The sequence below is a fragment of the Haliotis cracherodii genome, unplaced genomic scaffold (assembly GCF_022045235.1).
Source record: "Haliotis cracherodii isolate W230 unplaced genomic scaffold, xgHalCrac1.p SCAF_13, whole genome shotgun sequence".
In the NCBI taxonomy this organism is placed as follows: domain Eukaryota; kingdom Metazoa; phylum Mollusca; class Gastropoda; order Lepetellida; family Haliotidae; genus Haliotis; species Haliotis cracherodii.
Genome location: NW_027266268.1, coordinates 31,655,756 through 31,681,347, shown reverse-complemented (window position 1 = coordinate 31,681,347; position 25,592 = coordinate 31,655,756). Strand labels below are relative to the sequence as shown.

General features: G+C 43.0%; 2 protein-coding genes across 3 annotated transcripts; one reads left to right on the top strand and one right to left on the bottom strand.

The window, feature by feature from the left end:
* Nucleotides 1-1,325: 1,325 nt before the first annotated feature.
* LOC139459189 (trichohyalin-like) lies at nucleotides 1,326-24,542 on the bottom strand. 2 transcript variants are annotated; one of them, XM_071240641.1, is made up of 4 exons: nucleotides 24,467-24,542; nucleotides 6,687-7,889; nucleotides 5,694-5,857; nucleotides 1,326-3,230 (listed from the first exon to the last, which is right to left on the bottom strand). In XM_071240641.1, exons 2-4 carry the CDS (start codon nucleotides 7,835-7,837, stop codon nucleotides 2,917-2,919), a joined length of 1,629 nt encoding a protein of 542 aa, XP_071096742.1. In that variant the 5' UTR covers nucleotides 7,838-7,889; nucleotides 24,467-24,542; the 3' UTR covers nucleotides 1,326-2,916. The 2 variants fall into 2 exon arrangements, with proteins under 2 accessions (XP_071096742.1, XP_071096743.1); XM_071240642.1 differs by lacking the exon at nucleotides 24,467-24,542 and adding an exon at nucleotides 15,646-15,732.
* On the top strand, nucleotides 8,436-9,242 carry LOC139458616 (capping protein-inhibiting regulator of actin dynamics-like). The gene has a single exon (XM_071240038.1). The coding sequence runs from the start codon at nucleotides 8,436-8,438 to the stop codon at nucleotides 9,240-9,242; it is 807 nt and encodes a 268-aa protein (XP_071096139.1).
* Nucleotides 24,543-25,592: the final 1,050 nt, after the last annotated feature.

Genomic DNA, 25,592 nt, shown 5'->3' with positions numbered 1-25,592 from the left:
GATTCGGTCCGGGATCGAACCACCGACCTTCCCCTCTCCGCTTTCTGGGCAGACGCTCTGTCCACTACACCACGGGGGCGGTCTCAGCAGAGGGGATCATGGACTTAGTTTAGTGAGTGAGTGAGTGAATGAATATGGTTTTACGCCGCTTTTAGCAATATTCCAGCAACATCACGGAGGGGGAAACCAGACACCATAGGCTTCGCATATTGTACCCATGTCAGGAATCGAACCTGAGTCGTCGGCGTGGCGAGCGAATGCTTTAACCACGAGGCTACCCGACCGCCCCGGCTAGGTTTAGTTCTAGCATTGATAGATAGTAGGGGGATATGTGTGAATGGTGCAGCATTCTTGTACGTTTTTGAAAGATCAGATGTATCTGCAGATGAATAAATGTCCGACCACCTTGTAGTTCCTATGGTGATATGGCTTTGTTAAATATGCATACATCAATTCCTGTGCTTTTGATGAATTTGTCTTTTCACAACATAACCATGAACTGCTGACTTTTTACTGATTATTGTCTTTTCCGAATTTAATGTTTACAAGCCGCCGCCGTGTGGCAGGAGTAGTTCAGTGCAGCGTCAGGCAACAATTTGTCAGTCAAGTTGTGTGAGTAATCTTGTTACACGGAGAGAGCGGGGCATGTTTAACCTTTTCGTGAGAACGTGGTGTCATAACTGATTGTTTTGTTTCTGATTTTTGCACAATTTTTGCATTTTACGCCCAAGGAATCTGTTTCGGCAGTCGAGACTGTTATTCTCTGGCGCTGACAATTTGAATTTTAAAGGTAAGTAAAAGATAGTTGGGTGATAGGATGGACATGGTGGACCAGATTTCGTTCGGTTGTTGTTTAACGCCGCACACAGCAATATTCCAGCTTTATAACGGTGGTCTGTAAATAATCGAGTCTGGACCAGATAATCCAATGATTGATGTCATTAGCATCGATCCACGCAATTGGGATACGATGACATGCATCAACTAAGTCAGCGAACCTGACCACCCGATCCCGTTAGTCGCCTCTTACCACAAGCATAGTTGCCTTTTACGGTAAGCATGGAAACCCGGATCTTCATGTATAAGGTTATATATAGGTCACTAGATGATATAGAAATAAATCAATCTATAAACTGATTAGTGGATCACACTTGGATGTACTGGGGCATATGTTTATTGTCGTGTGTGCCTACTATGGACGGCCTTGTGATTTTTTCACGAAGAGAATAATATTTATTGCTCCTCGACTGACAAAACAAAATATCGATGTGACATAATCAGGTAGAGTTGTTGAATGCGCCAGACTGTAGACAATAAAAAACTGAAACAGTCATTCATTTATTTCAACATGACATCTTTGACAATAACCAATAAAAACAATAAACGTCTTATTTATCATTAATATTGTGCTTTTTCCAGCATATGGAGATATCACAGGTTCGCCTTGAGATACTTTGTGGCATATAATACAATGGCATATAAATATATTGTACATGAAGGATATTTATCCTGAATCAGGTGGAGTCTAAACGTTAAGGTAATTATCTTCATTTATAATGCATAGAAACTTTAATCGTTGATACATTTTTTACATCTTGTGAAGAAACTGTAAACGACAGAAGGTCGGCTTCTTTAGTCCTCTATACAGCTATGATGGTAATTTGCCATTTAGTCAGTCAACTATTTACTTTTACCACAGAATCTGGACTCATCTAACACAATCCACGGCAGCACAACCAGGGTTCTATAGGGATATTTACAGAGTATAATCTAAAAGCCCAACTCGGGCAGCGTCTGAACTCTCTGTTAGCTACAGTTTCTGACATGACCTACGCAGTGTAGAGAGTACATGTATCAGTTATGTAAACTATCTGTATCCATGATGGGATTCAAATCATGGACCTTCTGATCGGATGTCGGACGCCTTGTCATCATGGCCAAAGAGGTAACCCGCCAGCAAGCTGTTGATGTCATCTCCGCGATGACTCCACGCCCTGCTACATAATACATCAGCGGATCCTGGAACGAACAAAGGACGTAAATCTGCACATCGAATTGCCGCACCATTGACTACTGATCAGCTCGTGCCGTGACCTCTTTCACTGCGACTTCATGCTCAAAGAATACTTCATAATTCCATTCCAGTTTGCCGAGTGACAACGACAAACTGTGATCTTCATTTTCCGAGGAATATGAAACAAGGCTCGTTCTTGACCATCTAAGGCTCGTCGGTAAAAATGTCACTTCTCGGTAAGGCTATCGATGTGTTTGACTTTGACGTCTTCTCGTATCTTCCAGTTAACCAAGGGTACTCTACAAACACTCTTCCGACTCTGCATCCAACATTGTCTAGAAAAGCATCCCCGTATAAACAAACACATACGTATTCACATACGTCTCCACTCAAATGCATACGTGGGGGGCACGGGTGGCCTAGTCGTCTAAGACGCCGCGATTCACTGTGCAGAGTTGCGTCCCTTGGCCACGCCAGAAACCTATGATTGTGGGTTCGAATCCCGATTCGCCCCGATTATGTTCTCGTGGGTTTCACCGAAGTGGTAAACGTCGGAGACCTGCATCACTTCGGGCTTTCCTCCCACATTAAGCAGACACGCCGTAATATAACTGGAATACTGGTAAAAGCGGCGTAAAACCCAACTCACACACACTCGCTCACATGCATACGTAATGTAAAAACCCTTCCTTATAATCTCTCAAAGGCATTATACTTTTCATTGGTACAACGATTTCACACGCGCACGATCATACATGTTGGAATGTCATTCTGTCAGTTTCCTTGACTTACTCAGGATCTTGTGAATTTAATTTCGGTTCACCCTCACGAAACACGATCAATGGTCCACGATCTAGCTATGTTTTCACAAAGGCGACTGTATTACAACATGGTTCCATTGCCTAACCATACACATTCTCAATCATGAATTTGTTCTCCAGTTTTCTTGCAATGTCCACCTTGTGCATCTTCCTGAGAGTTTTTATCAGCTGTCCTACGTCCCCCTGTCTGTTGAACCAGCGCCATTTATCCAGACTCTGTCGCGCCTGCTCTTCTGTTGTCCTGTCACGTTTGGCGGCAATCAGGTCCATGATCTCCACGTCACGCTGTCGTCTGCTTCCGTCACGTAACGGAATGAAGGGCAGACGATCGTACAACCGCTTCCAGTCATCGCCGATTGAATGCGCCACGTACTGACACGCATCTTGAAGTTTGTCTGGCAACATATGAACGAGGGGTTGAAGTGCAGCAATCATCTTTTCAAGCAAAGTGTTACACGTATTATCCCTGATGATTTTGTTTGTTTGTTTGTTGTTTAACGCCACACTCAGCATTATACCTGCTATATGACGGCGGTTTGTAAAGAGCCGAGTCTTGACCAGACAAGCCAGTGATTGACATCATGAGCATCGATCCATTCAATTGGGACACGATAACATGCATCAACCAAGTCAGCGAGACTGACCACCCTAAGTCGCCTCTTACGACAAGCATAGTCGCATTTTTACGGCAAGCATGGGTTGCTGAAGACCTATTGTAGCCCCGTTATCCATGTCGAAAAATGTTAAATTTATGACTGCCGAATAAAACTGATATGACAATTCAATAATAAGGATACAGAAACTTTACTATGACTTATATTTCACACAACCCATCATTTGACAGGTACACTGTATTTCATACGGTTACAAACTCAGAGGACATCAGCTTATAGAAACTTATCTTAACTTGAAGTATCTGCCAGTATAACTTTTCTCACCTCGACTTGGTATCTATGCTATATCTGCAAGTGTGACAGCTCTCACCTCTACTTAGCATGCTATACCTGCCAGTATGACAGCTCTCACCTCGACTTGGTATCTATGCTATACCTGCCAGTGTGACAGCTCTCACCTCGACTTAGTATGCTATACCTGCCAGTATGACAGCTCTCACCTCGACTTGGTATCTATGCTATACCTGCCAGTGTGACAGCTCTCACCTCGACTTCGTATCTATGCTATACCTGCAAGTATGACAGCTCTCAACTCGACTTCGTATATATGCTATGCCTGCCAGTGTGACAGCTCTCACTCCGACTTCGTATCTATGCTATGCCTGCCAGTGTGACAGCTCTCACCTCCATTTGGTATGCTACACCGGCCAGTAGGACAGCTCTCACCTCGACTTGGTATCTATGCTATACCTGCCAGTGTGACAGCTCTCACCTCGACTTGGTATCTATGCTAAACCTGCCAGTGTGACAGCTCTCACCCCGACTTCGTATCTATGCTATACCTGCCAGTGTGACAGCTCTCACCCCGACTTCGTATCTGTGCTATGCCTGCCAGTGTGACAGCTCTCACCTCGATTTCGTATCTATGCTATGCCTGCAATTGTGACAGCTCTCACCCCGACTTCGTATCTATGCTATGCCTGCCAGTGTGACAGCTCTCATCCCGACTTCGTATCTATGCTATGCCTGCCAGTGTGACAGCTCTCACCCCGACTTCGTATCTATGCTATGCCTGCCAGTGTGACAGCTCTCATCCCGACTTCGTATCTATGCTATACATGCCAATATAACAGCTTTCACCTCGACTTCGTATCTATGCTATGCCTGCCAGTGTGACAGCTCTCACCCCGACTTCGTATCTATGCTATGCCTGCCAGTGTGACAGCTCTCACCTCGACTTCGTATCTATGCTATACATGCCAATATAACAGCTCTCACCTCGACTTCGTATTTATGCTATGCCTGCCAGTGTGACAGCTCTCACATCGACTTTGTATCTATGCTATACCTGCCAGTGTGACAGCTCTCACCTCGACTTTGTATCTATGCTATACCTGCCAGTGTGACAGCTCTCACCTCGACTTCGTATCTATGCTATACCTGCCAGTGTAACAGCTCTCACCTCGACTTCGTATCTATGCTATGCCTACCAGTGTGACAGCTCTCACCTCGACTTCGTATCTATGCTATACCTACCAGTGTGACAGCTCTCACCTCGACTTCGTATCTATGCTATACCTGCCAGTGTGACAGCTCTCACCTCGACTTGGTATCTATGCTATACCTGCCAGTGTGACAGCTCTCACCTCGACTTCGTATCTATGCTATACCTGCCAGTGTGACAGCTCTCACCTCGACTTCGTATCCATGCTATACCTGCCAGTGTGACAGTTCTCACCTCGACTTGGTATCTATGCTATACCTGCCAGTGTGACAGCTCTCACCTCGACTTCGTATCTATGCTATGCCTGCCAGTGTGACAGCTCTCACCTCGACCTGGTATCTATGTTTTACCTTACAGTGTAACAGCTCTCACCTCGACTTCGTATCTATGCTATACCGACTAGTGTAACAGCTCTCACCTCGACTTCGTATCTATGCTATACCTGCCAGTGTAACAGCTCTCACCTAGAATTGGTATCTATGCTATACCTGCCAGTACAACAGCTCTCATCTCGACTTGGTATCTATGCTATACCTGCCAGTACAACAGCTCTCATCTCGACTTGGTATCTATGCTACACCTGCCAGTGTAACAGCTCTCACCTCGACTTCGTATCTATGCTATACCTGCCAGTGTGACAGCTCTCACCTCAACTTGGTATCTATGCTATACCTGCCAGTGTAACTGCTCTCACCTCGACTTCGTATCTATGCTATACAGGCTAGTATGACAGCTCTCACCTTCAACCAGGGGTTCGTTCCTCTTCTCCAGGTGACGTTTTCTCAAGTACGTTGGTAACAGCTTCATGTCTCGGATCTTCCTGATAACCTCAGTCTTTTGATCTATGCTGGCGATTCTCTCCTGAATAGAGCTGATTTCAATGTCAATGTTATCCATCTCCTTTCTGTAACAAACACACATTTTCATCTTTATCATCCACGTCCACATGCGTTGGGCTTAAATGTTGATGATTTGTTTGCTTGTTGTTTAACGCCGCACTCAGCAATATTCCAGCTATATGACAGCGGTCTGTAAATAATCGAATCTTGACAAGACAATCCAGTGATTGATATCATGAGCATCGACCCACGCAATAATTTTGCTCTTCCTTTCAGATAATAAAATGCCATATATTGTAGTGATGACAGAGAATATAAACTGTATCTCGCAAACCTCCCAGTGTCGCCTCCGTGGTCTAGTGGATAGAACGTGAGCATGGAAAGTGGAGGTCGGTTCGAGCCCGACCGCGTCATATCAAAAGACGTTAAAAGATGGAATTGTTAGCCTGCTTGGCGCTCAGCATTAAGGAGATATAACAAGGACTTGGCGGCTCGAAGTCAGTATTTTGTGTCTGAGTGGGGTATGTTAAACTGCGGTTTGGTATATCAGAGGGCTAGCACTATAAAACCGGAAACGAGCACGTGCACATGCACACACACATGCACACACACACACACACACACACACATATATATATATATATATATATATATATATGTGTGTGTGTGTGTGTGTGTGTGTGTGTGTGTGTGTGTGTGTGTATGCATGTATGCATGTATGTATGTATGTATGTATGTATGTATGTATGTATGTATGTATGTATGTATGTATGTATGTATGTATGTATGTATGTATGTATGTATGTATGTCGCCTTACCTCACAGCAAACCTCACAGCCCTTATAATTAGTATTTTGCTTTTATCATTCGGTATTGTTCAGATGTGTTACTTACCTTAACTCGAACTGCTTGTGTCTCAGGGTCACAACTTCCACCTTTAACTCATACGTCCTGTCGGACACCTCTTTATGCTCCTTCTTCAGCCGACTTCTCTGGCGTTTCATTGGTCGTTCACGTTCATCAAAAAGTTCAAGGTCACGTTGACATTTGTCAATCTGTCGTTCAAGGTCACTTTTCTCTCGAGGAGATTTAGGGATTTTTTGTCCCCGTTTTCCTTTCTGCTCTTCAAGTTTTTCACTACTCGCCTCCCTCTCTTTGCCAAGTCTCTCGATCTTTAACTCAACTGTCTCCAGTCGTCGTTTGGTCTTAATTTTCTCTTGTTTATAAATATTATACTCCTTTTCCAATTTCACCCTCGATCGTTGCATTTTATCAATTTGCTGAGAGTTGTGTGATTTCTTGTCATGCAAAGAAGCAATTTCATCCTGCATCTTTTCCTTATAAGAATTATTAAACTGAATTTCCTGATTGAGTTTTTCGGGGTAAGACGCATCATCTTCCACCCACTTTTTCAGCATCTCAGAAACCTCACTGAACGTGGCAGTGATGTCCTCCATCAGCGTCCCATGCTCCTGGCCATCAAACACAAACTTGTAAAAAGGACTCTTTAGTTCCCCATACCGCAGTATACTGTGGTTGACAGTGTTAAGTTTCTCTTCGATCTCCACCTTGTTTGACGCTATGGCAGTGTCATAGTCTTTGATAGGTGTGACCTCATGGGGCCTTGAATCCTCCTCAAAGCTGAGGCAGTATTTGGACACATGGTCATTCACACAGGAAACGAGCTTATTGCGCATGACCGGAACCATAACCTCGAAGTCTCTCGCACGGTGACACAAATGGAGCAAGGTTTTGAACTGTGCGCTCTTTTTGGTTTTCTTGTCGATGGTCTTCGTGTTGGTCGTGTCTATAAATTCCTTCCATGTTGACAGAGAATCTTTGTCCATGTCCCATTCCTCCAGTAATTTGTCCATGCATTCTGAGCATGCGTGATAGTCGACGGACTTCCCCTCAAAGTGCGTCCTGTTGAACTTCCGGATGCCATAGTTCACTTCCTGTATGATGTCATTGATTCTGCGGTGTTCCGCCTGCCGGGAAGGGGGTGTCTTAATGTCCCGCTTCCGCTGTCGGCCTCGTGGGGGCATGCTAGTTCCGGCTCCGAGTGGGCGTGTCGCTAAGGTTGCATCACAACGGGGCCTAGAATTGAAATAGAAACATCCATTATCCTGTTTGTTTGTTGTTTAACGCCGCACTCAGCAACATTCCAGCTATATGACGGCGGTCTGTAAATAATCGAATCTTGACAAGACAATCCAGTGATTGATATCATGAGCATCGATCCACGTAATTTGGATCGATGACATGCATCAACCAAGTCAGCGAGCCTGACCACCCGATCCCGTTAGTCGCCTCATACGACAAGCATAGTCCTCCTTTACGGCCAGCATGGGTTGCTGAAGACCTATTCTACCCCGGATCTTTAACAAACCAACCAACCAAGAATCAACAAACCCCTCCTACCGTTGATTGAATATTCACATGCTGATAACATCCTACATATTTGTTCGACGGACGAAGGGGCGAGTTAATTGAATCACGGATGTGTTTGGACCGTGGAAGTCGTATTCACACTTTGAAGGTTTTTCTGTCTCGCATTGTGTGTATTAGGGTGTGCGTAGTGCCGAAACACGTCGCCAGACAGAACCAATGCGTACTGCCGAAACACGTCGCCAGACAGAACCAATGCGTACTGCCGAAACACGTCGCCAGGCAGAACCAACGCGTAGTGCCGAAACACGTCGACAGGCAGAACCAACGCGTAGTGCCGAAACACGTCGACAGGCAGAACCAATGCGTAGTGCCGAAACACGTCGCCAGGACGAAAGAACATGTAGTGCCGAGACACGTCGCCAGACAGAACCAATGCGTAGTGCCGAAACACGTCGCCAGGCAGAACCAACGCGTAGTGCCGAAACACGTCGCCAGGCAGAACCAACGCGTACTGCCGAAACACATCGCCAGGCAGAACCAACGCGTAGTGCCGAAACACGTCGCCAGGCAGAACCAATGCGTACTGCCGAAACACATCGCCACGCAGAACCAATGCGTAGTGCTAAAACACGTCTACAGGCAGAACCAACGCGTAGTGCCGAAACACGTCGACAGACAGAACCAATGCGTACTGCCGAAACACATCGCCACGCAGAACCAATGCGTACTGCCGAAACACGTCGCCAGGAAGAAAGAACATGTAGTGCCGAGACACGTCGCCAGACAGAACCAATGCGTACTGCCGAAACACGTCGCCAGGCAGAACCAACGCATAGTGCCGAAACACGTCGCCAGGCAGAACCAATGCGTACTGCCGAAACACGTCGCCAGACAGAACCAATGCGTAGTGCCGAAACATGTCGCCAGGCAGAACCAATGCGTACTGCCGAAACACGTCGCCAGGCAGAACCAATGCGTACTGCCGAAACACGTCGCCAGGCAGAACCAACGCGTACTGCCGAAACACGTCGCCAGGCAGAACCAACGCGTAGTGCCTAAACACGTCGCCAGGCAGAACCAACGCGTACTGCCGAAACACGTCGCCAGGCAGAACCAACGCGTACTGCCGAAACACGTCGCCAGGCAGAACCAATGCGTACTGCCGAAACACGTCGCCAGGCAGAACCAACGCGTACTGCCGAAACACGTCGCCAGGCAGAACCAACGCGTAGTGCCTAAACACGTCGCCAGGCAGAACCAATGCGTAGTGCCGAAACACATCGCCAGGTAGAACCAACATGTAGTGCTAAAACACATCGCCAGGTAGAACCAACATGTAGTGCTGAAACACATCGCCAGGCAGAACCAACATGTTGTCACATAGAATGAATAGTTTCACCAATCTCCCTAAAAAACACATTGGAAAACGTTTAAACAACGGTATTGTTGAAAGGTACATTAACATCAATACAACCCTTTTATAAAGGGCCCTGAACTCTCTCATAGAAAGCAACATGTCTCCACATAACCGTACCGAAAGGGATCACTCCATTAAAACACATTAAGTTCAAACATTTGACACACCGACATTCTTGTTGTTGGTTTGTTGTATAACGCCGCACTCAGCAATATTCCAGCTATATGACGGCGGTCTGTAAATAATCGAATCTGGACAAGACAATCCAGTGATTGATATCATGAGCATCGATCCACGTAATTTGAATCGATGACATGCATCAACCAAGTCAGACAAGCATAGTCGCCTTTTACGGCTAGCATGGGTTGCTTAAGAGCTTTTCTACCCGGCTCTTCACGGGTCCCGACATTCTTGAGACGGGTACTACAATCAGCACAACGCCTATATACAGAAGCCTTATTCAGAATGCCGAGATCAAGTGATAAGGACAAAGACATGCTGGTCGCTGCTTACTGGTGATCCGTGCACGCGATAGCTCAACTTCAAACAGACCATCTGACCTCTGTCTGTGTGGGGCGTCGGGCTCCCAAGGTGAGATAACGGGTCAGAGGTCAGCTTTGGCTGTCAGCGTATGACTGTGTCGACATGATTGATTGACACGCGGAGATTGGCCTAATCGATTCTGTCACGAGCCTTGTATCACTATGAATGCAATTCCTGGACTCTAAAAGAAGGTCACGTTTACTCGTTTGCAACTTTTCAATACACGCACAGAAAAGTGTGTGTTGATCATATATTTTACGACATATACTGATTCCAAACAACATGTATATATAAAATGTCAACACCAAAGAATACCCAGTGTCGATTATCTGCCCAAACAGATTCCGTAGGGCGTAAAAGGCAAAATAGTGACGAAAATTATAGGTATGGATAACTGAAAACATGTGACACCAGCCGTCTTGTTCTACCGGTAGCACTTGCTACTCAGACAACATGCATAAAAGGTCTGTGCCTGTTTGTTGCCTAACACTGCACCCAGCTACTCTCCTGCCACCCGGCAGCAGCCTGTAAACAATCGAGTCTGAATCATACATTCAAGAATGGCGTCGTGCAGATATAATGTGAGCAAACCCTTCGAAGGTATGGACGGAAGAAGGCGCGTTAGAGAGAGGACTTCGTGCAACCGAAGCACATTTTATCTCAAACTCCATCAATAAGGTCACCAGGAGTTGCTAAATATGTGATTACCTACTCAAGTTAAACTGTTAAATACAGTAAACTACGGTTATAACGAACACGCTTATAACGAACTGACGGATATAACAAACTTACTTTTTGGTCCCGACTACTTGTTGTAGTTATGCTGTATATGTACCTATAACGAACTACGGTTATAACGAACTAAAACTAGTAGTCCCTTTGAGTTCGTTATAACCGTAGTTTACTGTACTCTGATTTAGACATCAGGGTGCTTGGGTATCTGTTGGAGAATATATATATATATCTTTCGAGAAACATGGAACCAAACAATATATATGGTCCCACAACACTTACTATTTCAGAGACAAAGAGCAAGCCCAATTAACTTTTCTACGGCTTTGGGGAGTAATTAGGTCATAGGAAATTCCGACAGGCGAATTAGTATTAGGTCAGGCATATGAAGGACAAAAATATTTTTGGGACCCGCTGCTTCACGGTGTGGCTATAAAAGGATAATCACCTTGAAGCATTGATGTCTTCATGAGCGCCATTATAAACACCGTTCTCCACTTAGATATAACACCATCACCAATACCGTAGGGGTAGCAAAAGGTCACGACACGCCATTAGAAATCTCAAAGAAATTACCATCTATAAAGTTCCATGTCCTGTAGCACTGCCATCTTCTATGATCATATAAAGACTTTCGGGCATCGCCAGCAGATATTATGATTTAACAATGGACAATGACAGAGGATGAGTGTTCCACACACCACAAAAACCACCTTCGACTTCCAAGGATAAAGGATAAAGCTGACCCATACTGTTATCCATCCACGCGATGAAGGGACAAAAAAGGTCGTGACACATCATTACAAATCACAACAAAGTTGGCTTCTATGAAGTTCCATGTCTTCTTTCTCACAACTGTTGTCAATGAAAGGCGTTGAGTGTTCCACGCAGCACTAAACACACTCGACTTTATGCTTTGCGTGTCCAGGAGTATGGCGATAGTTAGGTAGTCCACAGACACGTGTATCCATCCCAGTACTCGATGACAACTGGTGTCCCTACCAGACGGACATCACAGAATCTACCATGAAATTCAAAATGAACCACGAACAGTTCTGGTTAAGTGGACCACACGTCTCATGTCGAATGCCCATCACATACAGCAGAATACATCCCGTATTTCCCGTGGACATTGATACAATGCGGGAGACCAAGCCTGGAGAAAGTAGACCCGCGTTTTGTTCACCTGAGCGGTATCAATTACCACGTCACGGCAGCGACAGCACCACGGTTGACAGGTTCTCTTGCGACCTGTCTCGTCAGTATCACGCTGCTATGTTGTCCGTTGAACTACAGTTACAGCCCTATTCCTGGTACAGATAGTTGGTGCTGTCTTGTAAGCGAGAAACCATTTGATTTTCAGAGAGGAGGGAAGTGATTATTTCAAAAAACATAATCAAGCGCTGTTTGATTAAAAAAAATACGTCTGCCTAGTATTGCAAGAAAAACATATGTGGCGGTTTCTTGCAAACAACTGTCCATATTCTACAGCTTCCTATTTTTATTTATTTATAAAATTGGATGATTGAGCACCTGTTTATGTTGGAAAAAATAACTGAGGTTCTAAACATTACAAAATCGCGAACCAAACCAATGCATACACACACCACCAACACACACACCCCACCCACACACAGACTCATACACACCACACACACACTACATCCACACGCACACCACACACATTCATACACACACCACACACACACACACATTCATACACACCACGCACACACACTCCATCCACACACACAACACATACACACACCACACCACACACACTCATACACACCACACACACACAGTCATACACACCACACACACACACACCCACACCACACACCACACCACACACACACTCATTCACACCACACACACTACACACACACACTCATCGCGAACCAAACCAATGCATACACACACCACCAACACACACACCCCACCCACACACAGACTCATACACACCACACACACTACATCCACACGCACAACACACACACTCATACACACCACACCACACCACACCACACCACACCACACCACACCACACACACTCATACACACCACACTACACACACACACACTCATACACACCACACCACACCACACCACACACATCGAAACTCCAATGTGGAGTCCCAGGTTGGTGTAGGTCCCGTCATTCCACCGTGTTTGGTAATGTCGTCCCGAGAGAAGGATTACACGTCATTAATCACAGTCGATGAAGCAGCGTGTTCAAGGATATCAGTAATTGTGGCTTTCGCAGCCCACTAATTATATTTCAATACATCACTGGTTTGTATGTAACACTAGAGGTCATAATGTGTGACATGTCATCGTGCAATATATGTCAGAGTGTCAAGGGTTTTCTCCCAGCCTACATTTACCACTGAGTCTCTGTGTTGGTGGGATTGCAAGTCTAGAATAATGGAAATATCGTGATGACTAATTGACGAAGATAGCTGCATGTGTGCTAATACTTGTAAAGAGCAAACAAGCCATTCCACCGATAAGAAATATTACTTACAGAAATGACAAACATTTCAAAGTGCGCTTTATATATCATCGTTGAACTTTGATCACGTAGTTTCAATCCGGATGGGAATTGAGAGTCAGGTGATATAGATGTCTGTATATCTATCAGTAAGTCTGTTTAGCGTTCTCTCTCATCGTCTCGCTATATATTCACCCTACGCTCACATGACCAAAGACATACTAGTATGTAATCGTTTTCCCCATTTCAGAAATACAGATTAATTATTAAGCTTTTTGTATGTATGTCCGTTAATGTCATATCCAGTAATGATTCCGTATTATATATTTGTCAACAATCATTCCGTCAGTCACCAGAATCACTCACCCTTAAATACGTGTTTTATAATGTTCCTTTACAATATACAATCAGTACATACCCCACACAAGACCTGTGTGACCATGTCCCTGTACAATATACAATCAGAACACACCCTACACAAGACATGTGACAATGTCCCTGTACAATATACAATCAGAACACACCCTACACAGGACGTGTGTGACCATGTCCCTGTACAATATACAATCAGAACACACCCTACACAAGACATGTGACAATGTCCCTGTACAATATACAATCAGAACACACCCTACACAGGACGTGTGTGACCATGTCCCTGTACAATATACAATCAGAACACACCCTACACAAGACATGTGACAATGTCCCTGTACAATATACAATCAGAACACACCCTACACAAGACATGTGACAATGTCCCTGTACAATATACAATCAGAACACACCCTACACAAGACATGTGACAATGTCCCTGTACAATATACACACACTTCATACCCTACACAAGACATGTGACAATGTCCTTGTACAATATACAATCAGAACACACTCTACACAAGACATGTGACAATGTCCCTGTACAATATACAATCAGTACATACCCTACACAGGACGTGTGTGATAATGTCCCTGTACAATATACAATCAGTACATACCCTACACAGGACGTGTGTGATAATGTCCCTGTACAATATACACACACTTCATACCCTACACAAGACGTGTGTGACAATGTTCCTGTACAATATACAATCAGAACACACCCTACACATGACGTGTGTGACAATGTCCCTGTACAATATACATTCAGAACACACCCTACACAAGACATGTGACAATGTCCCTGTACAATATACACACACTTCATACCCTACACAAGACGTGTGTGACAATGTCCCTGTACAATATACAAACAGAACATACCCTACACAACACGTGTGTGACAATGTCTCTGTACAATATACACGCAGTACATACCCTACACAAGACGTGTGTGATAATGTCCCTGTACAATATACAATCAGTACACACCCTACACAAGACATGTCACAATGTCCGTGTACAATATACAATCAGTACATAGCCTACACAAGACGTGTGGCAATGTCCCTGTACAATATACAATCAGAACACACCCTACACAAGACATGTGACAATGTCCCTGTACAATATACAATCAGTACATACCCTACACAAGACGTGTGGCAATGTCAATATACACACACACAGTACATACCCTACACAAGACGTGTGTGATAATGTCCCTGTACAATATACAATCAGAACACACCCTACACAAGACGTGTGTGACAATGTTCCTGTACAATATACAATCAGTACATAGCCTACACAAGACATGTGACAATGTCCCTGTACAATATACAATCAGAACACACCCTACACAGGACGTGTGTGACAATGTTCCTGTACAATATACAATCAGAACATACCCTACACAGGACGTGTGTGACAATGTTCCTGTACAATATACAATCAGAACATACCTTACACAGGACGTGTGTGACAATGTTCTTGTACAATATACAATCAGAACATACCCTACACAAGACCTGTGTGACCATGTCCCTGTACAATATACAATCAGAACACACCCTACACAGGACGTGTGTGACAATGTCCCTGTACAATAAACAATCAGAACACACACTACAAGGACGTGTGTGACAATGTCTCTGTACACTATACAATCAGAACACACCGTACACAAGGCATGTGACAATGTCCCTGTACAATATACAATCAGTACATACCCCACACAAGACATGTGTGATAATGTCACTGTACAATATACACACAGTACATATCCTACACAACGCGTGTGTGACAATGTTCCTGTACAATATACACACAGTACATACCCTACACAACACGTGTGTGACAATGTTCCTGTACAATATACAATCAGTGCATACCTTTTTGTTGGGTGTCATCCTTGGAACAATGCTTCGGTGTTTCTACCATTACTGTAAAGGTATTAAGAATTGTGTCGTATAACGCCGCCATGTTGCTTGGATATATCCAGTTTCAGGTTTTAAGTTAATTATAGAAGCCCATTCTGTGTTTCCGCTCATACAGGAAAGCCAAACTTCCACTGGAGTATTGTCCCCATTGCTATGGTCCAGTCAGTCACTAAGTATTGCGCATTGTTGCAGTGCAGCACGACTGCATCAAGCAACGTGTGTAGAATGTAAGCGTATCAATTGCAGCTCTGATATTGACATTATCGATTGAAAACTATCGATTCTATATTAATGACTTATTCCAGATGGTGAGATATGGTAAAGACGATAGAGCTGATGTTCCTACAGAGGTGGGCTGTTTGCAAGGGTTACAGCTGACACGTTAATATACATCTTCTGTGCATGGACATGGGGGCCCCGGGCATGGACAAGGGGGTTCCAGACATGGACATGGGGGCTCCAGCCATCGACATGGGGGTTCCGGCCATGGACATGGGGGCCCCGGGCATGGACATGGGGGTTCCAGACATGGACATGGGGGTTCCGGCCATGGACATGGGGGTTCCGGTCATGGACATAGGTATTCCGGGCATGGACATGGGGGTTCCGTTCATGGCCATGGGTATTCCGGGCATGGAGATAGGGTTTCGGGCATGGACATGGGGGTTCTGACCATGGACATGGGGGTTCCGGTCATGGACATGGGGCTTCCGGTCATGGACATTGGTGTTGACGATGGCATTGGAAATGTGTTGCCACCTGTTGTTGCCTCATTCCCGCTCGGATCATTCCAATGGCTTCATGACGCTGTTCAGCTCTCAATCTTGGCATGATTTGCTTGTGATATGCTTGTGTCTGCGCCTGAGAAGTTTTGAATTTTTGAATGACCGCAGATCATGCTTTCCAAAGTGACAGCGAATTTTGAGTTGCACATGCTGTGTACAACTGCACAGGTTGCACGTGCAGTAACACATTGCACGTCCATAGGCCCCCATCAATGACGTCATATCACATGGCACGTGCATGAGCGTTTGAATGTCTCCAATAATTGCTGTGTTCAAACCTATATTTCATATATGGACGGTGTGCCCTTATATCTATATTTTCTCCGTGCACAGTTTCTTAATGTGGCTAGTATACATCAGTTTTTATAACTTTTTTATATGTATAACACAATACTCAGAATACAGTCTTATCAGTGATGGAATGTTGTCACTATAACCACATGCCATCAAGAAAAGTGTCTTCGTTTCGCAAACACCTGGTGTCATCCCTGATTTTCAGTGATCCATTCATATAATTTTTACCGCTGGTTTTCCTTTTACTCCCAAGAGAATGTGTTTCGGCGGATAATCGCAACTGGTTATTCACTGGCGTTAGCGTTTTATATTTCCGATACTCCCACCCGAGAAAGCCAATACCTGTATACTCAGCTATCAGAAATCAATTTAGTCTTGTAAGTTTGAAATTGACTTTGAATCCTTCGGGTATCGATCGCTGTCGCAGCTGGCGTTGTGTTGTCGGGTATGTTAATTTTCTTTTTAGAACAGGCAACAAACATACACGACATTTTCTTTACATAATGTCATTTGAAATAATTTATTCATGAACCCAGTCGCGTAACTTGTAATATCATTTTTGCTTCATTTTGTATTTGTGCAGGATTTTTTTTTAATATTCACTCGATACATGAATAGTTAAAGTCAAGGCTACAGTTTTCTGGCTTGACATACCGATATTCTTTTAACATATACATCTTCCGCCTTAACTGGAGGGTCCCGTGGCAGAATTCGTTACTTATAATCCATGATATTTTAAGAGGCGTCTTATTTGGAACAGGAACGAACATGGCGGCGGACTCCATTGATCGCAACCTCGCTACTTGCATCCTGACCTGTTTCCCTTCATCGGAACTTGGTTGTATTTATCGTAAGCTGCTTTTGTTTCCGTAACCTTTTTGTGTTATTAGTAACCTATGGTTAGGTTCTATTCATTGTAACCTGGTAGGTTAGCTTGTATTATCGTAACCTGTTGTATTATATCATAGCCTGATTGCAATTGTGTCTGTTTATCGTAATCCATTGCCTTTGTCGTAACCTGACTGCATTTATTCTTAATGTGGTTGTATTTGTGTATGATCACCGGTTCGGTAGCCAATCATAAAGACGAATGTACCAAATGCATTGAAAAGAGGGTCACTACATTGAAAGATTCAAATGAATTCAATTTTGGGTTCCGTATTTGTGTATATTAACTGCAGCACTCCCTTAACACATTACTATAAATCTATCCACAAACAATCATTCTACTATGAATCTATCCACAATCATTGTACTATGAATCTTTCCACAAACAATCATTGTACTATCAAAATAATCATATGTCAATCATTGTAGTATGAATCTATCCACATGGCAACCATTGTACTGTCAATATATCCACATCGCAATCATTGTAGTATGAATCTATCCACATGGCAATCCTTGTACTGTCAATATACCCACATGCCAATCATTGTAGTATGAATATATCCAAATGGCAATCATTGTACTGTCAATATACCCACATGCCAATCATTGTAGTATCAATATATCCAAATGGCAATCATTGTACTGTCAATATACCCACATGCCAATCATTGTAGTATCAATATATCCAAATGGCAATCATTGTACTGTCAATATATCCACATGCCAATCATTGTAGTATGAATATATCCAAATGGCAATCATTGTACTGTCAATATACCCACATGCCAATCATTGTAGTATGAATATATCCACATGGCGATCATTGTACTGTCAATATATCCACATGCCAATCATTGTAGTACGAATATATCCAAATGACAATCATTGTACTGTCAATATATCCACATGCCAATCATTGTAGTACGAATATATCCAAATGGCAATCATTGTACTGTCAATATATCCACATGCCAATCATTGTACTATGAATCTATCCACATGTCAATCATTGTGCTGTCAATATATCCACATAGCAATCATTGTACTATGAATATATCCACATGGCAATCATTGTAGTATGAATATATCCACATGGCAATCATTGTATAATGAATTTATCCAACCACAAAACTATGAATCTATCCACATGGCAATTACTTAACTATTTATTCATCCTCATGCCAATCATTGAACTATGAATCTAACCACATGCCAATCATTGAACTATGAATCTAACCTCATGCCAATCATTGAACTATGAATCTATTCACATGCCAATCATTGTACTATGAATCTAACCACATGTCAATCATTGTACTATGAATCTATCCACATGTCAATCATTGTGTAATGAATTTATTCAAGTGCCAACCACAAAACTATGAATCTATCCACATGGCAATCATTGAACTATGAATCTATCCACATGGCAATCATTGAACTATGAATCTATCCACATGGCAATCATTGAACTATGAATCTAACCACATGCCCTATCATTGTACTATGAATGTAACCACCATTCACAGATATACCCGTCAAGATCGCAATCATTTAAGAATTGACTTTCACTTTGTGTGAGTTCATATGAGTATGAACCTTCATAGAGTGAGGGCCAAACTGTATGAACGTCGGAGCTTGCGACGGAATAAAATAGTTCCTCAAAAAGAGAGATGACATGGGCGTATTGATGCACAACTTGCTCTTCAGAAACATCTTACGCAACACATGTATTCAAATGATATCACCATTAAATGAGAAAGGTCTGTTAAGAACTACCTCAGTAAGTCAGTCACAATGACAGCGCGTTGTAATACATTTACATCCAGTACAAGACGTCAAAATGGCCGACACGATTAACGTGACGGGAGAGATTTTGGGAGTCGCTAGTGAACTTATGGCGGTAACATGTTTTAGTCATCATTGATCAATTGGCCGATCATTGAAAGGTGATTAAAGATGGGTCAAATAGACTCTAAGGTAAACTCATAGATTACTGGAGACGGTCAGTGTCAGCTTAGAGACGGATCAAGTCGATACTGCCATAGTTTGGATGTGCATTTCTTCGTTTTGTTCATTAGGATGGGTCGTAGGATGGCCCATTCGTGAACGATCGTGCAGTCATACCCTCTGACGTTTCCCAATGTATACTAAAACGCTGAGTTCAAGATCATAGGGTCTAAATAATCAGAAAGAACGCTTCTGTATGTATTCGTGCTAGGGAATTCCAAGGGGTTTCCCCAGGAATGTGGAAGTAGTCCGTCATATTGAGTCGTTCATACACTTATGAACGTCAATTTGGCGGTCGGATGACCGACCTCTCGTCCAATTGAAAAGCCTTATATCGTGTAAACTTCAGATTAACAAATTATTCTGAGATATACCCGTCAAGATCGCAGTCATTCTAAGATATACCCATCAACACGTCGTTGAAATAATCACAGGACGCTCTCAACTTTCAGTCGACCCGGATACAACACTGATATTGCTCTCTAAATAATCATTCTTGTTTGTATTACATGGAATCTTTGTTGATTTGTTTTGTATTTGAGGTAATATACTTATAGTGAGGTGAGGTGAAATGGGGTTTAACGTCGCGTCCAAGATTATTGCACTTATATAGCGACGTGCATGCACGTGTGTGTGAGTTAGTGGCTGCTTGTACTAGTCCGGAGTGATGCCGATTTATAGTGCTAGCCCACTGAGATACCATGCCGCAGTTTAACATGAATACACCACTCAGACACAGTATACCAACTCCGAGCCGACCAGTCCTTGCTTTAACCCCTTAATGCCGAGCACCAGACAGGGTAACAACAAGTACCATCTTTAAACGTCTTTTGGTATGACGCGACCAGGGATCGCGGACGCACTTCACCATGCAGACGCGGTGATGCATGTTTGTATCGGGAGTGCCCAGACAGTGGGATATCCTGGTGGTTAAAGCAGTCGCTCGTCAAACTAAAGGTCTGGGTTCGATTCCCCATAATGTGTGAAGCCCATGTGTAGTGTCCCCGCCGTGGTATTGCTAAACGCGGTATAATCAATACCTACTCCTCACTAATTCCAAACCAACATATATTTCTACATCAGAACATTTGTATCAAATGGCGAATTAACTTGTAGTGGCAACACCATAAGTATCGTCATTGTAGCACAGCCTATCCTGTCACGAGCGCAACTTGGCTAATTTTAACTGTAAGCTAAACTACATTTGCGATGGTCCGCTAGGGGGGCGTGGGGCATACTCCCAGAGAATTTTTAATAATAAGATGCTCTTAAACGCTATTTGCATTTTGGGACCTTTTTTTGTGAGATTTTATTTATAACAAATATTGTTATTTTATTTATAATGTTTTGTGATATTACGTGTTTCCCCCTCCAACACATTTTTCGACTTTCATTCAAGAAATATCTATGATGACAATTGAAAGTTGAACATTAAAACTATTCGATATTACTTTTGGGTGTTTTACATGTTCATTCGAGTGCGTAAAGATTCCGATTTTCAAGTTGGACAATAAATACCATGTTCGACTCTGTAGAGTTTGTATTAATAATTTACTGCACAGATGATAAATTAAAGTCTACGAATAAAAAAAATGATTTTTATGTGTAACAGAATTGTGCTTTTTATGTGTAAGCAATTGCTTTTTTGCTACAAAGGTAGTTTCGCCCTGCCTTTCTTATTTTAGTGGGGGGCGTCGGGCAGCCTAGAGCTTAAAGCGTTCGCTTGTCACGTCGAAGACCCGGGTTCGATTCCCGACATGGGTACAATGTGTGAAGCCCATTTCTGGTGTCCCCGCTGTGATATTGCTGGCATATTGCTATAGGTGGCGTAGAAACATACCCACTCATTCACTCACTCATATTTTAGTGGTTAATTTCAAACTGTGGTTAATGTCTATCCTTCTATGTCCTGACTGACAATTAGAACAAATGTTTTCAAGCGGCAAATGTGAAACAACTGGCAACAGATCTACACATATCACACTCCTCGCCACACAGGGGGCACGGGTGGCCCAGTCGTCTAAGGCGCCGCGATTCGCTGTGCAGAGTTGCGTCCCTTGGGCACGCCAGAAACCTATGATTGTGGGTTCGAATCCCGGTTCGCCCCAATTATGTTTCTAGGTTTGTCAGCACCATACCCGTGCTCGTGGGTTTCACCGAAGTGGTAAACGTCTAAGACCTGCATCACTTCGGGCTTTCCTCCCACATTAAGCTGACACGCCGTGATATAACTGGAATAATGTTAAAAGCGGCGTTAAAACCCAACTCACTCACTCACTCCTCGCCACACACTCGGCTGTATGTACACAGCTCTATCCGCGTTTAACCTCAGGCGCTACACGGAGAGCTTGGTACACAAATAACCAGAATAATCGATACTCAATCTATTGGAAATCATATACAGATCAATACCAACGCCGCTGTTGTCAACAAACACTCAGCTTTCTGTGCCTACAACGGCGAAATGTTGTCTTGAGGTATTTCATTGTGGTGCCTTTTATGCTTGAACATTGAAAGAGATCTGTAGCCGATTGCCTATCGTTGTTTAAAATAACAGTGGTCTTTATTGTGTTCTTGTTGTTATGATAGTTGGTTGTTATTTATTATTATATAGATTAAAAAAAATAAAAGCAGCAAAGAGGTTTTGGGTGATCCTGACACAGTCAGGCTGGTTAGAATCATCATGTACTCGGGGCCCTTGCCTCCTCTACAAGTAGCCCAGACAGCGAATGGGACTTCTTCATCTAGTCAAACCCATCCACAATGTATCTGCATTACCCAGATTGTCAGAAGGGCTGTATTCCTGGCAGCATACCCGGGTGCTCTCCCAATGCTAGTCAACCGATAGGGAGGTACCAAACTTAAGGCACCGAGAACAATGGGGACAACTGACAACTTGGTACTTTGGATGCAAGCGTGACGTTTCCAAAGCAAGGTCTTCATATATGCCGTATTTTTCCCCAATCTTGTCAATCATATTAGTGTCAAAAGGGACAGAAAATTAAATAGTATAATGATTTCACTGGATTCATAAAAAAGGACAAGATCAGGTTTGTTGGCCTGGATACGTCTAAGGGCCTATTCCAAAGAATTTTGTATTTATCATTTTCAATGATGCCCCTACATATCCTGGTTCGTAACATGGATGGACCTCTGTGTCAAAATCACAAGCATATTGCGAAGACGGTAATAAAATGACCGAGCCACTCCATCACGTCGCTTAAGATACCGTGTTTGTGCCAAAGCTGGGCATCCACTGACAATGTGTTGGACAGTGTCATTACAATTCAAATAACATATTATTATTATAAGTATTATCATTGATGATGTTGTTTTTGTTGTTGTTGTAGTTGTTGTTGTTATTGACTGAGAATAACAGAGCTACAAGCCTCACCGTGACTGAGTAAACTGTATTCAGAATTCAGATACAGTAAACTACGGTTATAACGAACACGCTTATAACGAACCTACGGATATAACGAACTTACTTTTTGGTCCCGACTACTTGCTGTAGTCATGCTGTATATGTACTTATAACGAACTACGGTTATAACGAACTAAAATTAGTAGTCCCTTTGAGTTCGTTATAACCGTACTTTATATTTTAATGACGTATTTTTTTAGGTAGATTAACAACAAAGAATGACGTTAATTCCAAAGTCACGTTTTATATCTTGAATCACTCTTAAATAAATCTATTTCAAATCTAAATGATGGCACCGTGTGTTTTTTAAGAACTAATATATGCCATTAACATCGCTATATCTGTTGCTGTTTCTTTAGCTGATGAGACTCAGGGGTGCAGTTGATAGGGGTCTGTCTGGAGAGCAGAAGGTATATGGTTCGATCCCATTACCGCCTCATAAGATGGTGCTTGTTGTTATCATGCCTGGTGTTCGACATTAGAGGGGATGGACAAGGACTGGTCAGCTCGAAGTCAGTACAGACTGAGTGAGTGAGTTGGGTTAACGCCGCTTTTAACAGTATTACAGTTATATCGCGGCGTGTCAGCTTAATGTGGGAGGAAAGCCCGATATGACGCAGGCCTTAGACGTTTATCACTTCGGTGAAACCCACGAGCAGGGGTTTGGTGCTGACAAACCTAGAAACATAATATGGGCAAACCGGGATTCGAACCCACAATCATAGATCTGGTGTGCCCAAGGGACGCAACTCTGCACAGCGAATCGCACAGACTGAGTGGAGCAACGTGTTAAACTGCGGCGAGGTATCTTAGTTGGCGAGTGGTAGAAAAACCGGCGTAAGTCTAGACTAGTGAGAGCAGCTACACACACACGTGCATGCATATCCCTATATGAGGTCAAACATCTTGAACGCGACGTTAATTCCCCTTTTACCTCAAATTAAGTTTGTTGTATACACGAAATATACACACATGCCTGGTCAGAATCAAATCCTTCCACAGTTAGTATACACCGATGCCGTGAACAAGACAACATGACACAAAACTGCCTCACAACTCATAGTGTGGATGGACGAATGGATTAAAAATTAACATTCAACGTATTGTGTCATTGTGGTTATTTTCTATTCACTCGTAATTCTCATTGAGAACATTCTCGACACCGTTACCTAGAAGGATGGACTCAGTGTAATATCTTGATCATTTCTCAAAATAACCTCAATAAATAAGTGTAGGGAACCAGGTGTTAAATGATCACTTTCACGACCAGTTAATGACAAATATCAAGCTTTCACAAGTTACCAATCATATTATGTCACACTACCCTTAAAACATTCATTATAATAACGCAAAATGAGTAATTACTTACTTGTATCTATAGTCCGCCAGTAGGTATTGGTCCCGACACACTATCACCTCGCTGTAACTAAGAGAGACGGGGTAAAAGAAACACCCCTTCTCAGACCACCTTTCCTTTCAGGGCTGACCCCACTTATCGGCGAATCTACCCGCCTCCAAGCACAGCACACCTCTATCCACCCCTTTAAGATTTTAGCAAACGGTCGTTATACAGGCCTTTTAACAGAGCTGAGTATATCGGATCAATGGATATCGCTTTAGTCAGGGACGGGTTTCAATAACGTTATGTGTTTGTATTTTGTATATGCGATACCCACGTCGTCGCTTTGGGTCTTAGAAAGTCCCGTTTTATTATCCCCATAAATTTAGATTCCAATCATGACTGAATAGGCCGGGGGTCAAGCGTTCCCCCGATACAGGTACGCCAAGATAAAGATATTTCAGTCTTGCATGGGGTTCGCTTTCATCCGGTGGAGTTATTAGAATAATGTTGCAATACGTTTTAGAAATGACGGTAGAAATCAGTGTATACCCTCAACAAAGTAAACAGTGTTCGAGTGCAGATGTAGACTTAAGCAGGCTTCATTTCATTAAATAAAATAGAAATCACGTCTCATATAACTTTGAACATGCAAAAAGAATTCAAACAAAATCATTATGTAAAACATTGTCCCAAAATTATAAACAAGTCCCTGTGTTTATGGATTCGAAACATACCAGGAAGAGGAAAAAATATATTTCATTTTATATTATTTTTATCAAAATTAAAATTCGAAAGTGGGACAGTTTCCAGTCTTGTATGGGGCACATTTCGGCTTTATTCTTAATTCGTTACACACATATTGATGTATGGGTTCTCGTCCATGCTCTAATTTGGCCTGTCTTCATTGTTGAATGTCAACACTGGGGGAATCCAATAGGGCGTGATTGTTGAGTTCGACAGGCTTGACATTGTGTTCACATTAAGAATGTTTCTTTGTCTGTTTGTTGTTTGAGGCCGCACTCAGCAATATTCCAGCTATATGACGGCGGTCTGTAAATAATCGAGTCTGGACCGGACAATCCAGTAATTGACATCATGAGCGTCGTTTTTTTTGGTTGGTTTGTTGATTAACGCCGCACTCAGCAATATTCCA

What these genes read in the sequence shown, in the direction of transcription:
- LOC139459189 (XM_071240641.1), bottom strand. Translation starts at nt 7,837, where the DNA reads ATGCCCCCACGAGGCCGACAGCGGAAGCGGGACATTAAGACACCCCCT. An exon ending in CACAAGCAGTTCGAGTTAAG is followed by an intron (nt 5,858 to 6,686) that starts GTAAGTAACACA and finishes TGTTTGTTACAG; the next exon opens with AAAGGAGATGGATAACATTG. An exon ending in GAACGAACCCCTGGTTGAAG is followed by an intron (nt 3,231 to 5,693) that starts GTGAGAGCTGTC and finishes ATATGTTGCCAG; the next exon opens with ACAAACTTCAAGATGCGTGT.
- LOC139458616 (XM_071240038.1), top strand. Translation starts at nt 8,436, where the DNA reads ATGCGTACTGCCGAAACACGTCGCCAGGCAGAACCAACGCGTAGTGCC.